Here is a 21789-nt window from a genome sequence, read left to right as displayed (position 1 = left end):
TCTGGGCGATGCTTGCGAAGTTTGGATTTGGCCCAGGGTTCATCAGTTGGGTCAAATTACTATATTCGGGCCCATTGGCGCAGGTGGTGGTGAACGGAAGAGTATCGGCTCCGTTTGAGCTGGGCCGGGGCACTCGACAGGGCTGCCCCTTATCGCCGCTCCTCTTCGCACTTGCCTTGGAGCCCCTGGCGGAGTGGCTGCGGTGGGAGCCTTCCATCCGTGGTCTCCGCTGGACCCCCGAGTATGAGGACCGCGTATCCCTATACGCTGATGACATCCTCTTGTACCTAGCTTCCCCACGTAAATCACTCATAGTACTAGTTGATGTTTTGTATTCATTCGGTCGTAACTCCGGTCTGGTCATCAACTGGGCTAAATCGTGTGTGTATGTTCTCTCTGGGGAGGCTCCTATCCTCCCGCGGGGCTGTCCGATCCAGGTCGCCCCGCAGGGATTTAGGTACCTGGGTGTCTTCATTACTCTGGACCCGGAGGCTCGGTATGATCGGAACTTGCTTCCCCCCCTCCAGCGTCTGAAAGAGGATGTCGCGCGCTGGCGACGTTTGCCACTTTCGCCGCTCGGCCGGGCGGCATTGTTTAAAATGATGTCGTTGCCGCGTTTCCTATACGCGTTACAGAACACGATGGACCTCGTCCCAGCGCGCTACTTCCGCGAAGTGGAGAGTTTGCAGCGCCGCCTGGTCTGGGACGGGAGGCCACGTATTGCCCTGGCTAAGCTGACGCTCCCCTGGTATGATGGGGGATTGCCCTCCCCGATATTAAACGGTATTATTGGGCCTCCCAGCTAGCTGCAATTAATCAGGGCCTATATGGGCCAGCCTTAAACCCGGCGTTTGAAATGGATAGGATGCTACTTCCAGGTGGTGACTATAATCGAGCGCTCTACTCTAGCGCGCCCGACTCTCGCCTGACGGGCCCCACGCGTGTCATGGTGCGAGTGTGGCACGCGGCCAATGCTGCAATGGGGTGGAAGGACCGTTTGACCCGGGCGTCACCACTATACGCATCTGAGCGGTTGGGCTCCTTGTGGACCTCGAAGGGCTTTGAGAAGAGGGATTTAATAGGCATCAGCAGAGTGGGGGATCTCTGGACGAAGGGAGGATTTAAAACGTTCGAGATGCTGCAGACGGAATTTCAGTTGCAGGGCAGCGAGTACTTTCGGTACTTGTAGGTCCGGCATGCGCTGGGCTCCGTCTTTCCGGACGTTGCCTCCATCCCGGAGTGCTCCCCCCTGGAGGATAGAGTGCTGGATGGACACGTCCCTGACAGCACGATCTCACTGATCTACAAAAAACTGATCAACGATCGCTCAGACTTGCTGACTGCCCTTCGTGAGGCTTGGGTAGCCGATGGGCTGGAGCTGGACGACGAGGACTGGATCTCCGCGGTGGCCTCCCCGAAAGAGGTGGCCATACCGGCTCGCCTTCGTTTCGTCCAGCTCAAGATACTCCACAGGGTCTATATGACGGGGCCAAAGCTCCTGCGTATGGGCTATGCTGAGGACGGTTTGTGTAAGCGTGGGTGTGGTGCGCTGGGGACTTTTCTGCATATCCTTTGGGAGTGCCCGCGAGTGGAGGGGTTCTGGCGAGGTGTGCATGAGGTGCTGCGAGTGGTCACGCATGTGGCGCTGTTGCCCGAAGCGAGGAGATGCCTGTTGAATGTGTGGGAGCCTACCGATTACTCGGTGCCGCAGACGTGGTGGGTGACTCTGGGGTATATGGTTGCCAAGCGTGATATTGCCCAGCTGTGGGGATCCCAGAGCCCCCCGACAGTCTCGGCCTGGAAGGAACATATGGATTGGTGCATGTTTCGGGAAAAGGTGGTGTATGTGGCGAGAGGTAAGCCTGCGACATGGGTGAAAGTGTGGGGCCCCTGGAACGCCTACCGCGGGGGAATCTGTGCTCCACCCCTATTGCCTGATCCGTCGCCGGCCCCGTCCCCTTAGCCAACTCATCCCCCCGGTACCTGGGCATTGGGTGTCCCCAATCCTAGTTCTGATCTCTCCCCCCCCTCTTGAGATTCCTATGGATGGCTAGAATCCCCCCTCTAGGGGAGCACGTGTTGCTATTCCGATTAAGGATTGCCTTGTGGGTTTGTTTGTGTTTGTTGTGCTTTAAATTTAAAATGGAACCGTATAATGGGGTCTGAATAGTGTGGCACGCAACGATGTTATCTCCTGTAAATGCTCGGCCGCAGCACCATGTGTTTTATAAATGTATACCGTATGCTCCTTTTATTGCTAGCGGCCGGCCGGAAGGTTGTAGGCCCATACTTGTATAATTTTTTGAGTCTTGTAATAAACGGTTTAAAAAAAAAATAATAATCTAAGTTGTTTTCACACAGACTCTTCAGTTCAGAGATCCTCTAGATGTTGGACTTAAACACTTTCAGAACTCAAGGAGGATTAATTTCCCTTGTTTCAGAGCCCTACAAGGTTATTACTTTATGGGCCTTTAAATATGTTTATTCCTAGGCAAATTTAACACGCAAGTGGTCCTTTGATTCCAGGCTCTACACTTGTGCCTCCTGCTCTTAAGATCGAACACAATATACAGTCCATGTGCATCTCCAACAATTTTGTATGGCTCCCACTTAGGAACTCTTTATAACATCAGTTGGTTTTTACTGATTTCTATTCTGAACACTTGTGGGAGATAGTATTTCCTGTTTAGTCCTTAAGAAGGTGGCAACTGTCTGCACACTCCACCGAAACACGCCAACGTATTCTGTGTACCTTATCTGTTCAACATTACGATACAATAGATATTTATCATTGTGCAATATCACGTATACAGTTTAATGATTATAACAGATTAGTATCATTTGAATAGGCATATGTGTATTGTCTTACTTGTTTCTCCCTTTGCATTTTTAAAGTTCTTTTAAGCTTTCATCCGTTCATATTATTTGTGCCGTATTGTGAAGACATAATTCTATGTTTTGAATTTATGTTAAATTGAGTGTTTTTCACTATTTATATGTCGAAAAAATTATCAGTTGTAGGCTGACGTATATTTTATATGTTTGATTAGTAAACCTGGTACAGTGTTGACAAACATGTCATTAAAGCTCTGTGCATTTTGGTGCTTATGTAGTACCGGTATTGATTATAGGTGTCTAGTTGGACTGCAAGCTTGATGGTTCCTTGAGTATGTGGTTGCTTAGTATATGAATGTAAATCATTGACCTGACCTCCCAAGGGGATATTGTATTTTACTGTCCAAAATGGTGCTCCGCCCCCTTGGTTTGTTGGGCCCCTCTCTCTTTTGTCATTCATTCACATAAATAATTAGTACACATGCCATTGTGACCATCAATCGTCTCTGCACCCAATCAAGAGGTCGAACTGTCAAAAAGGTCTGAGTTAAAGTTACACTGAAGTAAAAGTTGGAGCTTCACTCGAAAGAGTTATGGTGCACCAAGTGCAGGAGACCTGATCCATTATATGGATGACTTACATGTTACTGTTCAGCTCAGTGGCATACACTGGCTGATCTCTAATTTATGGCACATTTCATATGTTAAGATGTTTTCCTCAGAAGCCCGTGACCAGTGCTATCGAAGGCTGCATAGTGCCGAATACCAAGGCTACATAGTGTTGGTTCCATCTCATGCAACTTTAATCCACCACCGTACACTCCCTACCTCTTTATCTCAGCAGATTCTTTTTCATCCATTCTTTCTCATTTTATCACTGTTTTATCATCTTTCTTTCTCTCCCTCTTTTGTCCTTTTGTGTTTTTCTCTTTCTTGCCTGGATCAAAGTGCTGGCCCCTAAAATGAGTGCCAGCGGATCTCACCTGCAAACACAGGCTCAAATTAAGCACTGAATTTGTTTGTGACCCCAGCTGTATTTGAACCAGAGGTACAGAAGTGTCATTTATTTCTTTACTTCCTTATATGTTTTTCCATATTTTTACTCAAGGTTTTGTTTATTTCATACGAAATGGAAACTTGACAAGACGTGCTGTACATATCACAGACAACATAATACCTGGAACCAAGTAGATGATGTGTAAATTATTGTTAGTCTAGAGGGGCGATGGGACAGGTGAGTGGCATAAGAAGTATATTTTCTAAGAAACAACTACGCAGTAAAGTTATGATGTTGAACATTTTAGAACATCCTTAGTTATGAGAATGAAAAGTGTAAGAAGAGGGGGGGGGAATAAAAAGAAGGGACTGGAGAATTGGTTTCATTGAAGAGGGAAGGCGAGTGAAGTGTTCAGGTGAAGGTAGCATGGGTAACATTGGCCCTGGTGCAAGCAAGGAAATTATGTCCCCTGTTGACTGGATGTGTAGTAAAGCACATCTATAATACAGACTCAGTGGACCTCTGTGCCCTAGTTCCACTGCACCGGCTGCACTATTAATAGCTATGCCTCTGTAGTCAGTCCAAATGACAAACATTCTTACTCTTATAATTACCTCTGCAGACAAGGGTTGCACCATTCCATTGTCCTGTGCCGTTGCATTCAGCAGTGTGGTTTCCACTCTCAGAAATGTAACCGTTGTGGCATTCATACACAACCATGCTCCGATATATCGTGTTGTTGTGTGGTCTTGCTGATGCATTTGGAAGAGACGGAGGATCTCCACAGTCCACAGCTGCAGTGACATTAAAATACAATATTTAACCCCAGATCACAAGAGCAGTGACTAAACATTCTGAAGGCTTGTGTTAAGTAGTGTGGTTAGAAGAGGCCTTTAACACATGAGAAGTACTCTTCAGGATAATCAAATACATGTGACAAATAGCACCATACTCCACTGGGCAACTAGGTTCAAGTACCACCTTCTGCACTTAATCAAATTTTGTGATCATAGGCAAATACTTTCTTTAACTGGGCTGCCTTATATTTGAACTTCATATATGAGACCAACTTCAAGTAATTCTGTTCAGGAAGTAAACAATGCCAAAACCTATTTTAAACAGGTTTTAATCGACTATAATGTTGCTCAATCTATTGTCGCAATATAGGACATATATAGAGTGCACATTACAAATGACTTGACTCTTTGGACACTAACGGTATTGTCAGTGTGATACATTTTCTAGATTCTCTAGAACTCGGCCTGGAAAATAGTCTCTCTAGACCCACTGGCACTGAGGAGTTTGCCAATGATCCAATCTGAGTTGGAAAGCCAGTTGGACTGCAACCAGCCAGGTAACAATCAAGCGTGGGGAAATATCACAGGGATGATTAGTGGAATCCAAACCCTCTTTCCTCATAGAAAGGCACACTCAAGAACACTAGGAAACAATAGAAACATTTGAAAGATTTATATTAAAATTAAAATCCAATTGTAACTGTAATAAAAAACAAACAGAATAGTAGATTCAATGTTTATGAGTAATGCGAACAGCAGGAAGTATTCCCACATAATGGCAGTTTAGATTTACATCAATCCTACTGTCATAACTTTGGCTTACTAAACTAAACTCAACATCAAAAGAAAAGCCAAATTCAAGATGCAATGATGGTTCACACTCTCATACCTGCTTCAAACAGGGAGGTTTTTGTTCAATATAATAGCGTAGTCTGCCATTCTCCTCTGCGCTAGAAGGAAGGCTGATACCCCCCAACAACTCAAGGCTAAATGCACCTCACGTTACCCTTCAGCAAAAGTAGGAGAAGTGGCTCTGCATGGCCTGTCTCATCTCTGTTGTCTGATGCAAAGTTCTTCCTTCTTCACACTTTGTTCCTAAGTTATATAACATTATTTGACATTAAGCAATCTTTAGAATAAACAATTAGCAGAAAGGGGCAGGAAGCTCTTTTACTTATTTTCATTCTGTGAAACTGTGCTTTTTGAATTATAAAAATAATTAATCTTTATTCATGCGTAATAACAATTATTTTAAAGCAGAGAATGTAACTCAGTATAAACACTTAACAAGGGCAGGAGAGGGGCTATTTTGTGAATGTTTCTAAGTCCATGCTTAGAAACTACCACTTCAAATAAATGTGACTCCATGCAGTGAAATAATCTCATGTACTAAAATGAACACTTTCAGAATTCCAAGAAACACGATTTTATATTTTTATTTATTTATTATATGTGTACATGGCTTTTTTAAACAGTTTATATGCTCCATACTTTGATGGATTGGTTCATGGTCTGGCTCATAGGACAATATTGTACCCTTAGTTAGGTTCTAGCTTGGATCTCCCTATTAATTTGCTAACTAAAATGAATTTTTACTTTTGGTTGAACTACACTTTCCATTTAAAAGACATTGTTTGATTTGCTTATAACATTGGACCCCATGGACAGTCCTGCACCACTTAGCAAAGGCAGCTAAGGTCTGACAAGCAACATTTTATGCAGTTCCATCAGGGGGAACAAGTTCAGAAAATAAGGGGTGGATGGGGTTTTGGTTTCAACCATAGGAAGTTTTGCTTGCAGTTCCAGCAAATACCACTGAGTGAGATTACACCAAACTTGGCTCGAAAGTAGAAATTTATTCAGAGTTCTCTTTACTTTTGTTGGTTTGTTGTTAATATATTTTAATTCTTCTGTTACATAAAGGTGCCATATCAGCTTGAGAGGGTTTACACCTCTGTATATCATGGTCATTTTAGTCTGCACCAGGTACATTGAAAGGCCGCAGACCTAAATTCAAATAATCAAGGCTTTCTATTGGACTAAGCATCTTTCTGGTCAGAAATTAGACCACAGACACGAAGGGTCTGGTTGGCTGACTGCAAGAGAACATTTTACAAGAAACAGTGCACTTACTCTCTTTGCATCCTGCACAAAAGACCCAAAGAGGAAAACAATGGACTGGGATACAGCCTGAGAAATTGCCAGTGACTGAGATTAGTTTGAGCATTCCATCCATCACTTTGTTTTTTTTGCAAACAAACCCCACCATTAAAATAAGTGGGCAAGGTGAGCATGCACTGACCTGCAGGCCTTAGTTTGGAGACCCAAAAAGGTCCCATAACAGAACAAAAATAAATAAAAAATTAGGCCATATCACAGGTATGCAACATTTACTCAAAATTACACCCAAAGGGCACCTATACTCCAAGGCCTCAGCACCAAGACTGCGAACTAGGAGGAGGAGCTTCGCGCGCATCCAAGATGGTCGCGTGAGCACAGGGCTCCCCGGACCCTTGCCGCTCCTCGCAACTTATCCTGACATTATCCTGGATTTGTGGATGGATTCTGGAAGATAAACCTTGGCTGAACCCATAACTCTTCTCAGAACGAAAATCGGACCGGGGGGACCTGAAATACAGCGTCTTGCATTTTGGAGGCCCACCTGGGAGCTGTGCCCGGTGCTTTGGTGAACCGTGGGGCCGGGGAGTAGTTGAACAACAACGGCATCGGAGCCTTGCCAATGACCGCGCCCTCACTTTCAGTTTCGCTTTTGCACTTCTGCATGTCCTGATCGATGAGCTACTTTGCACGGCTGGGACGTCCTCCGGCCTTGGTACTGGACTGATTTGTGCCTTTTTCTCAACCTTCCCGAGCGGGCTCTCGGACAGTTTGTGTCTGATCTGCTGGTGCCCTTTTGCTAGCGGTCCGGGCGGACCCCACCGGTGAGCATCGCCCAACATGGGGGGCAAGGGGGATCCCGAGAAACGGAGAACCAAGACATCCCTGCGTGGGGGACCGGTCCAGAGTAACATCATGGATCGATATACCCAGGGTAAAGGGACCCCCAGGCCGGCGGGTGCCGTCATGGAGGACTCCGGTGGGGGCCCATCCGTCCCCACGGAATTGTCGCTGCAGGACGTTATGGGCGCCATCAACGGCATACGGGAAACCATCGCCCAGCAGTACGAGGCTCTGGCCCGTAAAATTGACACGGTTGCTATTGATGTCACGTTAATCCGGGCGGATCTCTCTAAGACTAACAAGAGGGTTCAATCGTTGGATTCGAGGACATCCACTCTTGTCACGGACGTATCGGACCTCCAGGCAACTCTTGGCGATCTAAAGTCTGCAAACGTCGCGATGTCCCGGCGGCTGGAGGATTTCGAGGGTCGGGCACGACGCAATAATATCCATGTCATAGGTGTGCCGGAGACTTCCAATGATCGCCCGGTGGACCTTATGGTCGAGGACCTCATCCTCAATCATCTTGCTCCTTCAGGCCTGAGCAAGTTCTTTGCCGTGGAGCGTGCCCACCATGTCCCGGGCGGTAGGCCTCGACCAGGCGCTCCCCCGAGGCCTATCATTGCAAAACTTTTTCATTACAGAGACCGGGATGCGATCCTGCAGGCCTCAAGGGTGCACGGCCCAGTCAAATATGAGAATTCCTCAGTCAACCTCTTCCCGGACTTCACCCAACTCGTTCAGAAACAGAGAATGAGCTTTCAGGGGGTGAAGCGCCGTCTTCGAGATCTCGACATCAGATACTCTATGCTTTTCCCTGCTAGGCTTCGTGTGGAATATGAAGATCGGACTCTCTTCTTTGAACGCCCCGACACAGTGAGTGACTGGTTGGATTCCCTGCCGGAACCGGGAGACCGAACTGGGCGTACTGGCGGTGCCGAGGGCGGTGGGCCTCTGCAGGAATAATTCTTGGTCCTCCACTTTGACATTTCCTTCTGTGCTCAGCCAGGTTCTACTTCAATTGTATATTTTGTCTAATAATGTTTCGTTTGGGTGCGGGCGGGGATGGGTCCCTTTCCTCCTCTAGGGTCTTTTTGTAGCATGGGATTGTTAGGGCGACAGGCACACTGCAAGTTGGGGGGCTGTATAGTCCGCAGGGGTGCAGGGTGGGGGGGTGGCAATGGTGTGGGGGTGGGAGGGTGGCAGTGGTGGGTGGGTTGTGTGTTTTTTCTTTTCAAGGCGGTGTTATTGTTTTCTTTCAATTTTAGGTGTCTGGCTGCGTGCCCGGGGTCTCCAGCTTCTTGTGTTGGGATGGGGGGGGATGGGTTGAAACTGATGTCTTGGAACGTCAACGGATTGGGGGACCGTATCAAACGTGGGGTTGTGTTGCAATATTTGCGTCGATTGGCTCCTGATGTGGTATTTCTTCAAGAGACGCACTTGGTGGGAAATGTATGTCATGCTATGAACAGGGGGGGCTACCGACTGGTCGCACACTCTGGCTTCACCACTGGCTCCAGAGGGGTGGGCATCTTACTGCGCTCTTCCCTCCCGCTTGAGATTGACAAAGTTACTCTTGATGATAGAGGGCGCTACGCGTCTTTGACTGGGCGGTGGGAGGGGCAAACTCTTTCATTGGTTTCGGTCTATGTTCCCCCAGGCCTCCAGACCTCCACTTTCTCGGATGTGGGTCGTATGTTACTTGAACTTCCTGATAGTCTCCTGATTGTGGGTGGGGATGTTAATTCCGTGATTTCTGGCGAGTTGGATCGTTACCCTCCCAGGGCCCTCTCTGCCGCCCAGGCGTGGCTCGGCGGGTTCTTGGACACTTTCGGTCTGGTGGACTGCTGGAGGTTGATACATCCGACACAGAGTCAGTACACATTCCACTCCGGGGCCCACGGGAGTCTTTCCAGACTAGATTATTTTCTAATGCCCGCGGCCCAGACCACCCGGGTCCGGGAGGTTAAGCACCTGGCCCGGGGCATCTCCGATCATTCCCCATTGTGGCTCCTCTTCGACACCGGGATGCGATCCGCCGGGCGGATCGCCCCCATTAACCCCTGGTACTTGCGTGACCCCAATATTCGCAAGGGTCTCATTAAGTCGCTTGATCAGTATTTTCTGGAGAATGAGGGGTCCGTCTTGTCCTCAGTGTCCCTGTGGGAGGCCTTCAAAACGGTCCTCCGAGGACACGCCCTATCCCTGATCGTGGAGGCCAAGAAAGCTAAGAATGGGGAGGTGGTTGCATTGGAGGCTGAGATATCGGGGTTGGAGGCTGCCTTGGAGACGGGTGTCACTCAGGACGGGCTCCATGCCCTCAGCCTGAAGCAGTTTGAATATAAGTCCCTTGTTACGGATGCTGCTCGGACAATGTATAGGGAACAGCAGGGTAGACTGTATGATGCTGGAGATAAGGCAGGTAAATTGATCGCTTGGCTTGATAAAAAGGAGAGAGTGAATCGAGTGGTCCCCGTGCTCCAGACATCGGAGGGAGTGAGTGTGACTGACCCTGGTGAGATTGTGGAGTGTTTTGCGGATTACTTCTGTGCTGTGTACTCCCCTGTGTCTACTAGAGATGAGGCTGACTCTCGTCACTTGTTGAAGGACATTGCTTTGCCCTGCTTGTTGGTGGAGGAACGTGAGCAGATGGATGCCCCACTTTCGGTTGAGGAGATTGCAACCGCGATTCGTTCCCTTCGCTCAGGCAAAGCTATGGGCCCCAACGGACTCCCGATTGAACTCTATAAACTGCGACCGGATAAACTTGCGCCATTTCTCCGTCGTATGTTCTCGGAGTCGCTTGAACTCGGCTCTCTCCCTGATGACCAACGCCTGGCCACTATAGTCGTGATTCCCAAGGACGGTAAGCCTCGGGATCGTTGTGCCTCGTATCGACCTATTTCTCTGCTAAACGCAGAACCGAAAATCCTTACCAAGGTTCTTGCGAACCGCCTGCTTACTGTTATTTGCGATCTGGTGCATCCGGATCAATCCGGTTTTATCCCGCACCGAAATACGGCCCTTAACTTGCGGCGCCTACATGGCGTACTTGCGAGGGCGGAATATCTTTCAGAGCCGGCCATCTTGGTTTCCCTGGACGCCACGATGGCCTTTGATACGATAGAATGGCCGTATCTTTGGGCCGCCCTGGCAAAGTTTGGCTTCGGGGCGGGATTTATTAGTTGGGTTAAACTCTTATACGCTGCCCCGCTGGCACAGGTTGTCGTTAACGGGAGGGTTTCCCGGCCTTTCGTTCTTGGGAGGGGCACTAGGCAAGGGTGTCCGTTGTCTCCCCTGCTCTTCGCGTTGGAACCGCTTGCGGCTTGGCTTCGTTGGGAACCATCGATAAAAGGGATCCAGTGGGCCCCTGGCTTCGAGGATCGTGTTTCGTTGTACGTGGACGACATTCTCTTGTACCTCACCTCACCACGTAAGTCACTTAATGTGCTCTTTGACATCCTCACTTCCTTCGGCACGAACTCTGGTTTGATCATTAACTGGTCCAAATCTTGTGTCTATGCTATCTCCGGTGGCTTTCCTCTCTTGCCTTCTCGTTTTCCCATTAAGGTGTCCAGCTCTGGCTTTACGTACCTGGGGGTGTACGTCTCATTGGATCCTGCTGTCCGCTACGAGCGTAATCTCCTCTCTCCGCTTCGGAGATTGAGGTTAGACGTGGCCCGCTGGTGTAAGCTTCCCTTGTCTCCCCTCGGTCGCGCGGCACTTTTTAAAATGATGTCTCTTCCCCGATTTCTTTACGCACTTCAGAACTCCTTTGATATTATTCCGGCGGCCTACTTCCGGGAAGTAGAGAGCTTACAAAGGAGCCTTGTCTGGGGCGGTCGTGCACGTATTGCCCTTGCAAAACTGACTCTCCCCTGGTACGACGGGGGCATCGCGCTCCCGGACATCAGGAGGTACTATTGGGCTTACCAGCTATCTGCCATTAACCATGCCACGTACTCGCCTGGTCCGAATCCGGCTTTCGAAATGGATAGGTTTTTGTTGCCTGGCGGCAACTTTAACAGAGCGCTTTACTCTCGATCTGCTGGGAGGACCTTAACCGGTCCCACTAAGATAGCCGTACGCTTGTGGAAGGCTGCAAATGTGGCCATGGGCTGGAATGATCGCTTGACGGGCGCGACCCCCTTGTTTGCGTCTGACAGATTGGGAAGCCTCTGGACGGCGAAGGGATTCGAGCGTTGGGACACGATTGGCATCAGCAGAGTAGGTGACCTTTGGGTGAAGGGTGCGGTTAAATCCTTCGCTGCGCTGCAGAGTGAGTACGAATTGAGTGAGAGGGAGTTCTTTCGGTACGTTCAGGTTCGCCACGCTTTGCTCTCGGCCATCGGAGCGGGGACTGCAGTCCCTGTGTCTTCGCCACTCGAGGACCGCATACTCGACGGTCACTTGCCCGACAGTACTATTTCCCTTATCTATAAAAAACTAATAAACATTTGGGCGGATCTCCTCGTGCATCTGCGGGAGGCGTGGATCGGAGATGGGGTGGAACTGGACGACGAGGACTGGCAGTCTGCGCTGTCCTCCCCTAAGGAGGTGGCTATACCCGCGCGTCTCCGTCTTGTCCAGCTTAAAATTCTTCACCGTGTCTACGTGACGGGCCCTCGTTTAGTTCTGATGGGTTTCTCCGAGGACGGGCTCTGTAGGCGCGGCTGTGGGCTCAGCGCCACTTTTCTCCATGTTCTCTGGGAGTGCCGTGAGGTTGCGGAGTATTGGCGCCGGGTGCACGCGGTCATGGAAAGTGTCACTGGGGTCGCCCTGTTGCCTGAGGTTCGCCGATGTGTGCTGAACGTGTGGGAGCCTAACGATTATAACGAGGCTCAGACTCGATGGGCGGCCCTCGGGAACATGGTTGCTAAGAGGGACATCGCACAGCTTTGGGGTTCCCGGCGGCCTCCCACTGTGTCAGTATGGAAGGAGAACATGGACTGGTGCATGTGCAGAGAGAAGACTGTGTATGTGGCCCGGGGCAAGCCGGGGGCGTGGGGCAGAATTTGGGGCCAATGGAACGCGTACCGTGGGAACATCTGCACACCCCCCCTCGTGGACTCATCTGATGCTGACTTGTCCCCCTGATCCTGAGGTTCCCGGACTATTGCATTTCATCTGCAGATGGTTGTGGCTCTCCCGTCGCCCCCACTTCCCCCTTGATCATCCTCATTGACCACCCGAGGGTGGATTTGGTACTGTGTGGACCCCCAGCCGTGGTTAGACGCCTCTTTCTCGATGATTTACGCCTTGTCTTTTGGTGTTGTTTTACTTTTCTTTTGTTTGTATTTCTCAAAATTTATGTCTCCGGATACCTTCTGAGGTGCACTCAGTATTCTGTCAACTCAGCTGAACCCCAGGGGGCCCATCGCTTTCTTGATATTGTTAAACATGTACATATTAGCGGCCGGCCCTGGTGGTTGTAGACCCATGTTTGTATTGATTCTTATGTGCAATAAAGGTTTTTAAAAATTTAAAAAAAAAAAAAAAAAAAAAAAAGACTGCGAACTATGGGCCTTGTGTATTTAATTGAGTTCCATTTCTATGTCCTTAGTCTTGGCACAGATGCCATGGGCTATGAGCACCATTTTGTCTGCCAAGTCTACGGTTTTGAAAAATAGTCTGCAGACTATCAACACATTTACATTTGTCTAACATATAAATTTAGGAAAATTAATAACTCAACTTTGCCCACATAAAATGGGCCACCCATATGTCCATAATATCAAGTTGTATTTTAAGGGGGAGCAATCACAGTAAACTTAATTTTTTCTTTTTTGTGCCAAGTCAACAAACTTTGCCGCAAGACTCAAGACTGTGGATTCAGCACGCTTGTCAACAAGAACAGTTATCCTTGTATAGTCCATGGATCGCCAGACAAATCAACAGACTATTTTCCAAGTTAAAGACATAATGAGATTTCCATTGGTTGAAAGTTAAGGTATCATTCCACCGCATGAAAAAGTGCCTTTTCCTTGACAAAACGAGGCAAATCCTCCATTTTGTGAGGGGCAGAATACATGAGCAGTTTGGATTTCTTTTAGGGTGCTGGTAATCCACTACAGACAATAGCAAATAACACTAAGGGGCCGATTGCGATCTCGGTCGGAAGGGCACCGAATCGGGTTCGGCCAGAAAAACTACGAGCCGTATGCGTGTTTTCCGGCCGACTCGTACAGCTGTACGAGCGAGCAAGTACGATGCGAGCTACATGAAATTCACCGACCGAGTCGTTTCCGGGTCCGAACCGCTTCGTACGTCCCGGTCGGAAGCTAACCGTGGCGTGCAATGGATGCGATTTACAACCGAGCTAGTACGATGCATGCATCGGACAGCCTGTGCGAGCCGGAGTGTCCGGCTCGCAAAAGCTCCCATGAGTCGGACTTTGGGGGTCCGCGTTGGACCCCCTGACACCCGCAGCCCTACGACTCGGACACAGGGGGAGCCCTATGGGTCTCCCCAACACAGGCATGTACGGTGCGGGTGACACCGATCCGTACCCACTGTAGGGGGTGCACTTGTTCGAGACGTACCTGTTCAGTCAATGGGAGCCCATGTACGCGTCGTACGACCGGCACCTATTGACTTCTATGGGAGTCCGACCGAACCGAGTCCGACAGCATACGTGCGCATCGTACTCGCTCGGTCGGACTGTAGGGGTCCGGCTCGGTCGGAAAACACTCCGGATCCGACTCGGTCGGAGTGCTTTCCGACCCGAATCGGAATCGGCCCCTAAGAGGGAGCTTTCTCTGACCACCATCTTTATCTCCTGGAGCATCTGAAGAGCAAGAGGTGATCTGCACTGGAGGCATGGTGGAATCTGAGAAAATCCCCAGGGAATACATTAAAAAGGAATTCTACAGCCATCCCCCAGGCAAGCAAAACCTGAATGCCAGGACACTCACCTACAGGTTTAGGGGCTGAATGCCATGTAAGTTGCACATATGAATAATTTACACTTTTGAGTAAATGTACTACTTTTTGGCTATTCACAAAATCTGAAGGTAGTATTTATTATTTAATTATCAAAAAATCTATTTTGAATTTAAACAATAATGTAACAATATATTTAATTAAATTATACCTAAATTCCTTTTTTTTAGTTCTATAAATCACTTTTGATAATTGTTAATGCATAAAAAGAAATCTTTAGGTGGGAATTTCTTTTTTGTTTAAAATTCAGAAAAAGTGTTTAATTTGTTTTCATTAATTGAAGGTGTATTTAAAAATAAAGGTAATAGCGGTTTGAGACTTTTTAATTTTGTTGCACATTTAAAATCAATATATGAAATGAATTTCCATTATTATGTAATTTGAAAATGTAACATTCATTTTTTAGTTTTATTATCTTTTTAATTTTCTCTAGACTGACTCTGCAGCCAGGACAGGGATCTCTGCATGTGAAAGTATAGGGAAAAATAAAAAAGTTTATGTAACTTAAATATCAATGTTAAAAATATTTGTAAACTAAATATTAATGAAAATTCATTTCAGATATTTATTTTAGATGTGGAATAATATACAAAAAATGGTGCAAAACTTAAGTTTGAAATAAATCTTTAATTAATAGAAATATATTAAATTAAGTAAGTTTAAATAAAAGAAATAGGTTAAGAATTGTTTTTGCCATCCATTCATAATTATTAAAGGGATGCATAGAATTAATTGAATTATTTTTAATAAGTATGAGTGGTACATTAACTTAACATTATTTCCTATGGGTTTTTTATTTTAATACCCTACCTCTATTATTTTACATGGAAGGTTGTTGCAGTACCAGTGGTTGGCCGTGTGTGGTGCTGGACTTCCTACAATTTTTTTAGTAGTAACTTACACTCGGATTTTGTGAATAGACAAAAGTAGTAAACTACTACTAAATGCCTTCTGTGAATACCGAAAGTCATAAAGTTAGGATTTTGTCTCAGTTTAGTAATCCTAACTTTACTACTACTAAATGCCTTGTGTGAATACCAAAAGTAGTAAGTTTAGGATTTTGTCTCAGGTTACTTTTGTGAATCTGGCCCAAAATGAGTTAAGGCTGTCATTCAATGTTAATCGGACCCTATGTGATTAATATGTAAGGGTGAGGTGGTTTCAGACTGGTGGCAGACTTTAGTGGACCCCAGGACTAAAAACTAGCAAGCTTGTGACTAGTTTACAGCTACTCCTGGTATCAATTCTTCCATTCTGAACATGGTAGCACATTATTATGGTTAGTAGTACTTGTTGCACCAGTACCTTGTAACAGCTCACACCTTGGAATCTGATTTTTGATATTGTAGAGTTATGTGGGGTTTGGTGATCTCCCTTACACAAACCTGGAAGGATGAGTGATCAGATGGATCTATGTATACAGAGCAATGCCTTTGGTACATATGTTGCTCAGCTATGTTGTGTGTGCATATATATATATATATATATATATATATATATATATATATATATATATATATTACGCTGCCAAGTTACACCGGATGAGCCAAGGCACTCGCAGGCGGGTGCTGTTACGCGGCGGTGTCCCGCGTTTTGATATTGGCGCTACCAACTCAGTCCTTGTATTCAAACAAAGTTCAGCACTCGCGGGGAGATTCCGTATTTATCTTTAATCAGCAGAGATAAACAAACAGCAAGACAGACGCGTTTCAGGAAGTCCTTCTTCAGTGTCTCATTGCAAATACCGCGCAAAGGCATTTTAAATTTGAAATTCATGACATCACTTCCGCTGTGACAAGCAGATGACAGGCATATCTAACACAATATAATGTTATTAAACGGCGGCCATCTTACAACGGTGTCGTCAACATGTAGACTCATTATGTTTTCATATGGTATTACATTTGACAAAGTCCCGACAGCGTAATTACATTAATGACACATTACTCTTCATTGTCATGAAAATAAACACACTATATGGTATAGTTTTCTCAACTTCGTATATGGGGAATGAGCATCAAATTTATTTGTGATAAATCCTTGCTAATACAGTCCCGCGTTTATAATACGCTTACCCATTAAGTCGGCAACGCTCACGGCAAATAGCTGCTTGTTCAATCACTTTGACTCTGATAGTTTCCAGAAATGGATCACTCTGGTGCTTTGGACGAGAGGGCAATGTTATATTACGCCGTGTATCGGCAAAAAACCTCTGTTAGTCACAAATAAATTATGATACTCATCTAGATTAAACTGATACAAAGCTGAATGCTGTCGGCAAAGGGGTCAAATGTACCGCAAAACTAGAGAAGTGGTGACGATGCAGAGAATGAAAACCAGAAACTATGATGTGTTACCAGATGATTTGGGAATACATATAGTGCAATGGGGATAGGTCAAGGTTATCCTGATTATTTGCCAAGATGCACGGCTAACTCCTCTCCGCTATTTAAACCAAAAGGTACTTTGGTGCGTATATCTATTATATAGCGGGATTCCAGTCGCCGCAATCTTTGTACTCTGTCCCCGCCTCTAGGGTTAATCGGTACATGATCCAACCCAAAGTATTGTAACAGCTCCCTGTTACTATGGTGTTTGAGGGCAAAGTGTCTGGCTACAGGATAGTTGCCATTGTTATTCATTATTGCGCGCTGATGTTCCAGAATGCGCATTTTGACATTATGAATTGTGCTGCCAATATATCTCAACCCACAGGGGCATAAAAGGCAATAGACCACATGTGTAGTAGAACAGGTGATAAATGTATCAATCTTTTTGGGTCTCGTTATTCCTTCAATGGTGTAACCCAGGGTTTTTTTGCTGTTGGTACAGGCCCTGCATTTACCACATGGGAAAAAACCTTTCATGTCTTTGAGTAAACCTTTAGTTTGTATGGCAGGGGACAGGTGGCTCTGAACCAGTTTATCTTTCAGAGACCGTGATTTACGAAAAGTTATCAGTGGCACCGCTGGAATGTCTTTGCCAACTACAGAGTCAGTCTGGAGAATATGCCAATTTCTTATTTTCCTGAGGACATTAGCATCATCTGAAAAGGTTGTAATCATCCGGATCTTACTACCCTCATTATTCTTTTTCGTCTTCCTATTCTCAACTGTGTGGATATCTAGACTGGTTAAAAGTTCTTTTCTCGGGATTTTTTTAACTTTCTGGAGTGCAGATGTCAGTACTTCCTGATTATAGCCTCTTGTTTGGAATCTTGCAATACAGCTCGTAGCAGCAGATGCAAAATCAGCTTCTCTGGAGCAATTTCGTTTCACCCGGAGAAGCTCACCATAAGGTATACTATTGATCAGCTTTGGAGGATGGTTACTGCCGGCATGCAAGATGGAATTGCCGGCAGTTGGTTTCCGATATAATTCGGTCTCAAGATTTCCATCTTTAACATGTACCTTCAGGTCTAGATAATTTACTGCTGTGGAGCTGATTTCATGCGTGAACCTTAGATTGAAATCATTACTGTTAAGTTCACTGATGAAATCCTCAGCCTGCTTAACCGATCCTCTCCAAACTAGGAGAAGGTCGTCGATATAGCGATGCCAAACGACTATATATTCTGCCCATTTTTGTCTTTCATTGCTAAGGGCCACCTGCTCCTCCCACCAGCCTACGAAAAGGTTCGCATAGCTTGGGGCGAAGCAGGTGCCCATAGCCGTTCCCGATGTTTGTCTGTACAGCTGGCCCTGGAATAAGAAGATGTTATTATACAGACAGAATTGAATGAATTCAATCAGCATGGTGTTGTGTTCCGTAAATTTCAGGGATCTTTTGTTGAGGAAGTATCGTATTGCCTCTATACCCTGGCTGTGATCAATACAGGTATACAGACTGGTAATGTCTAGGGCAATTAGTAAAAAGGTAGGTTCCCAGTGGATATCAATCAGTTGGATGATAAAGTCTTTAGTGTCTTTAACATAGGAATCAAGTTGAATGACAAGTTGATGGAGAAAACCATCTATGTAGATCGACGTATTTTCTGTGAGACTTCCCTTGGAGGAGACTGTCGGTCTCCCCGGTGGATCAACTTTGTCCTTATGGATTTTTGGTAGTTGGTAGAACGTAGGTGTCACTGGGTCACTATTCCATAAGAAGAGAAATTCATTTGTGTCAAGCATCCCTTGATCGCGCCACTTGGAAATAAGGTCGTGATACCGAGTAATACTTGCTTGATATTGCTCTTTATTCGTTTTTTCATAATACCTAATGTCATTTAACTGGCGATAGGTTTCGCGACAGTATTGTTCTCTAGTGAGTAATACGACGTTACCTCCTTTATCCGAGGGTTTGCAAATTATTTGGTCATCCATTGCCAGATCTCTAAGGATAATTTCTTGTTCGTGCGTTAGTTTTTTTCGTTTAGGTTTATGTGATGCAGTCTTAGTTCTAAATTTCATTGTGTTGTGTGTGCATATATATATATATATATATATATATATATATATATATATATATATATATATATATACACATATACACACATAACACATAACACATAGATATATCATTGTGATATTAGATATATCATTTATTCCAAGTACATGTTTGATATAGATGTATGCATGCATGATATGTATGTTGTATCTAACTATTTGTGGAAATGGTCATATGGTTGGAAGACTATTTAAGAAGTAATGATGGTTTGATTAATTCATTATTTTTATATGCTTAATTTTTCCATTTTCTGATAGAGTATTACATGAATATTTAGAATATTTTTGATGTTTTTATGATTTGGAAGTGAAATTGAATTAAAACTGATTTTGAATTTGAATTTTGAATTGTTCATTATTATATATGAATTTCGCCCTCATGGTTAGGCAATCTGTCAAGACAAATAAAATAGTTTCAAGACGAAAAAAATAATCTAAATCGTCTGGAAGTGGAGAACTCAATGCAATCTACTCTAGTCAGATCTAGTATTCAAAGGCAGCCGTTTTCTAGGTATTAGCGAAAGCTTATTCCATCCCGCCTCATGAGTCAGTTGTCTAGCTTGGCAAGAGAGGTTTCCGTAGTCCAGCATCCCAACTATACTTTTGTTCATGTTACTGCTGTTAAATGGGATTCACACAGTGCGCAATCAGTCATTTGTATGGCATCGGAGTGCATTAGGTAGTCGGTGATCACTTTCAAAACAGTTGTGAGGTTTCCATCGCATAGTAGAGTCTGAGCAGGTTTGTATGGATGTGTTGTCAGTAGGGTAAGAAATGGACCTTTGTTAAGTGAGTGTGCCACACCCGGTGGGTTTTGGTTTCTTAGGGTGAGGCCAGAGATCCACGCTAAGGTAGTTTACGTCTCTTCTCGATCAGTAGGCTTGTCAATTGCCCAGTAGATGTGGTATGAAAAATAAAATGTAGGCTGATTTACCTCTGCAAAGAGGCGCAGCTCCTTCCCATCGTCCTCGGGCATTACAAACAGCAGTTGTGTTTCCATCCTCTAAAGTATAACCGTGTTCACATTCATAAACAATAGCACTTCCGTAGGTGGTGTCGCTGTGTTGAACTGCCAGAGCCTTTGGGAATTGAGGAGGCTCCCCACAATCCACAGCTGAAGAGACAACAAAACATTGAAATATAGAATTATGGAAATAGCAAAGACCACAAAGATTTTAATACTTGATTTCAGAAGTGACCATCTTAGGTCTTGGGCGACTGGAACCATGGCAGACTTGCATGATATCCTCATAGGTTGCATGTTATATGCAATATATTTAAAAGGGAAGCATTTACATGGTCAATGGCTATCTTGAAAGTCACTCATGGACCTGGCCCACCGCATGAAGAGTATCACAGATTTAGTAAAGAGAAGCTTTTTTATTTTTACTTCATATTTGTGAAGTTTTAAACAAACCCAAACAATGAATTTCTATTACTGTACTATACGTGATCTCCTCATGAAGTCCCTAGCAAAAGGAGCCTACCCCCTGACAGTCTGTTCCCACAAGGAGGCCGTATAGCTAATAAGAAACTGCACCGGAGCCACATCCTGACCCCTCCGCCATCAAAAGATTAGGAAGACACAAGCTCCTCACCGCGTCCTGTAAAAGGGACCTCTCCCAGTTACCCCTCTCCCCAACTCAATGAGCAGTGTGCTGAACCTGGGAGGATAAGTAATATTGCCCCAGATTGGGGACCGCTAGCCCCCCCTCCTCCAGCGGCCAAAAAGTAAAGTCCGTCGCCACTCCACTCTGCCCCCCTACTCATATCAGCATTGTAATGAGGGAGTGCAACCTCCGAAACACTGCGCAGGGGAGAGTGTCAAGTGAGTGTTGCAAAGAATATAGACATCGTGGCAGAAACACCATCTTGGTAATGACCACCCGGCCCATGAGGGAGAGAAGAAATTCCAGAACTGGATTGAGGATCGAAGGCCCTCAGTGACCCTCCCAGTATCATACTGCAAGCGTTTCTGTGTTGTATCAGGACACCATAACCCAGAGGTATCAGAACTTATCAGTCTCCCAAATTAGGGGCATATCCAGCATTGTGTACGAAGACAGACGTCCAAAGACCCTAAAGGGAACACTAGCAATTTCCTATGATTAATTCTAAGACCCGATAGCTCCCCAAAAACATACAGATGGAGCAATAGGAGAGGAAGGGACTACCTAGGGGCTGAAACATAGAAAAGGGTGTCACCCGCATATAGGGACACCAGATGATTAACCTTCCCCACTCTGATCCCCCATCCAGACATGACCTGTCGGATCTGTATGGCCAGGGGCTCCAGGGCTATAGTGAAAAGGCAGGGATACAACGGACAGCCTTGACGTGTCCCCCTGCCCACAGATCTGAAGATAACCTGCCCACCCGCACCCTAGCCATGAACCCATATACAAGAGATGCACCCAAGTGCGGAAGTGCACACCTAAACCCATCACCTCCAACACTTGCATAAGGCAGTGCCAGTCGACCGTATTGAAAGCTTTGGCAATGTCAATGAAGACAACAGCCAGTTCCTCGTCTCTACCCCTCCACCTCATGCAGTACATTCATCAGCTTCCGTAAGTTCATAGTGGTACTACGAACAGTATGAAGCCACATTGGTCTTCATGAATTTACTGTGAAATCACCAGATGCTCCCGGAGGGCCAGCGCCTTACAAAGCACTTTCATATTTGTATTGATCATTGTAAGTGGTCGATAGGCGGATAGATCCGATTAATTCGAACCGGGTTTCAACAACGTAGAAATCAAGCCTTACTGCATGGATGGAGGGAGCACCCCGGATGCACTGGCCTCCA

At 45.9% G+C, this 21789-nt stretch overlaps 1 protein-coding gene across 3 annotated transcripts in view; it reads right to left on the bottom strand.

The window, feature by feature from the left end:
- Positions 1–21789, bottom strand: part of SUSD1 (sushi domain containing 1) — a 611958-nt gene that overhangs the window by 424778 nt on the left and 165391 nt on the right. For all 3 annotated transcript variants that reach the window (XM_085641265.1, XM_085641267.1, XM_085641266.1), the window contains 2 exons: positions 19915–20094; positions 4447–4626 (listed from right to left, as the gene is read on the bottom strand). In XM_085641265.1, coding sequence (XP_085497391.1) covers positions 4447–4626; positions 19915–20094 — 360 coding nt within the window. The remainder of the gene's footprint in view (positions 1–4446; positions 4627–19914; positions 20095–21789) is intronic.

This window comes from Triturus cristatus, chromosome 2_2 (assembly GCF_964204655.1).
Source record: "Triturus cristatus chromosome 2_2, aTriCri1.1, whole genome shotgun sequence".
Classification (NCBI taxonomy): Eukaryota; Metazoa; Chordata; class Amphibia; order Caudata; family Salamandridae; genus Triturus; species Triturus cristatus.
The sequence above is the reverse complement of the archived record's forward strand: the minus strand, read 5'-3'. Positions and strand labels throughout refer to the sequence as shown.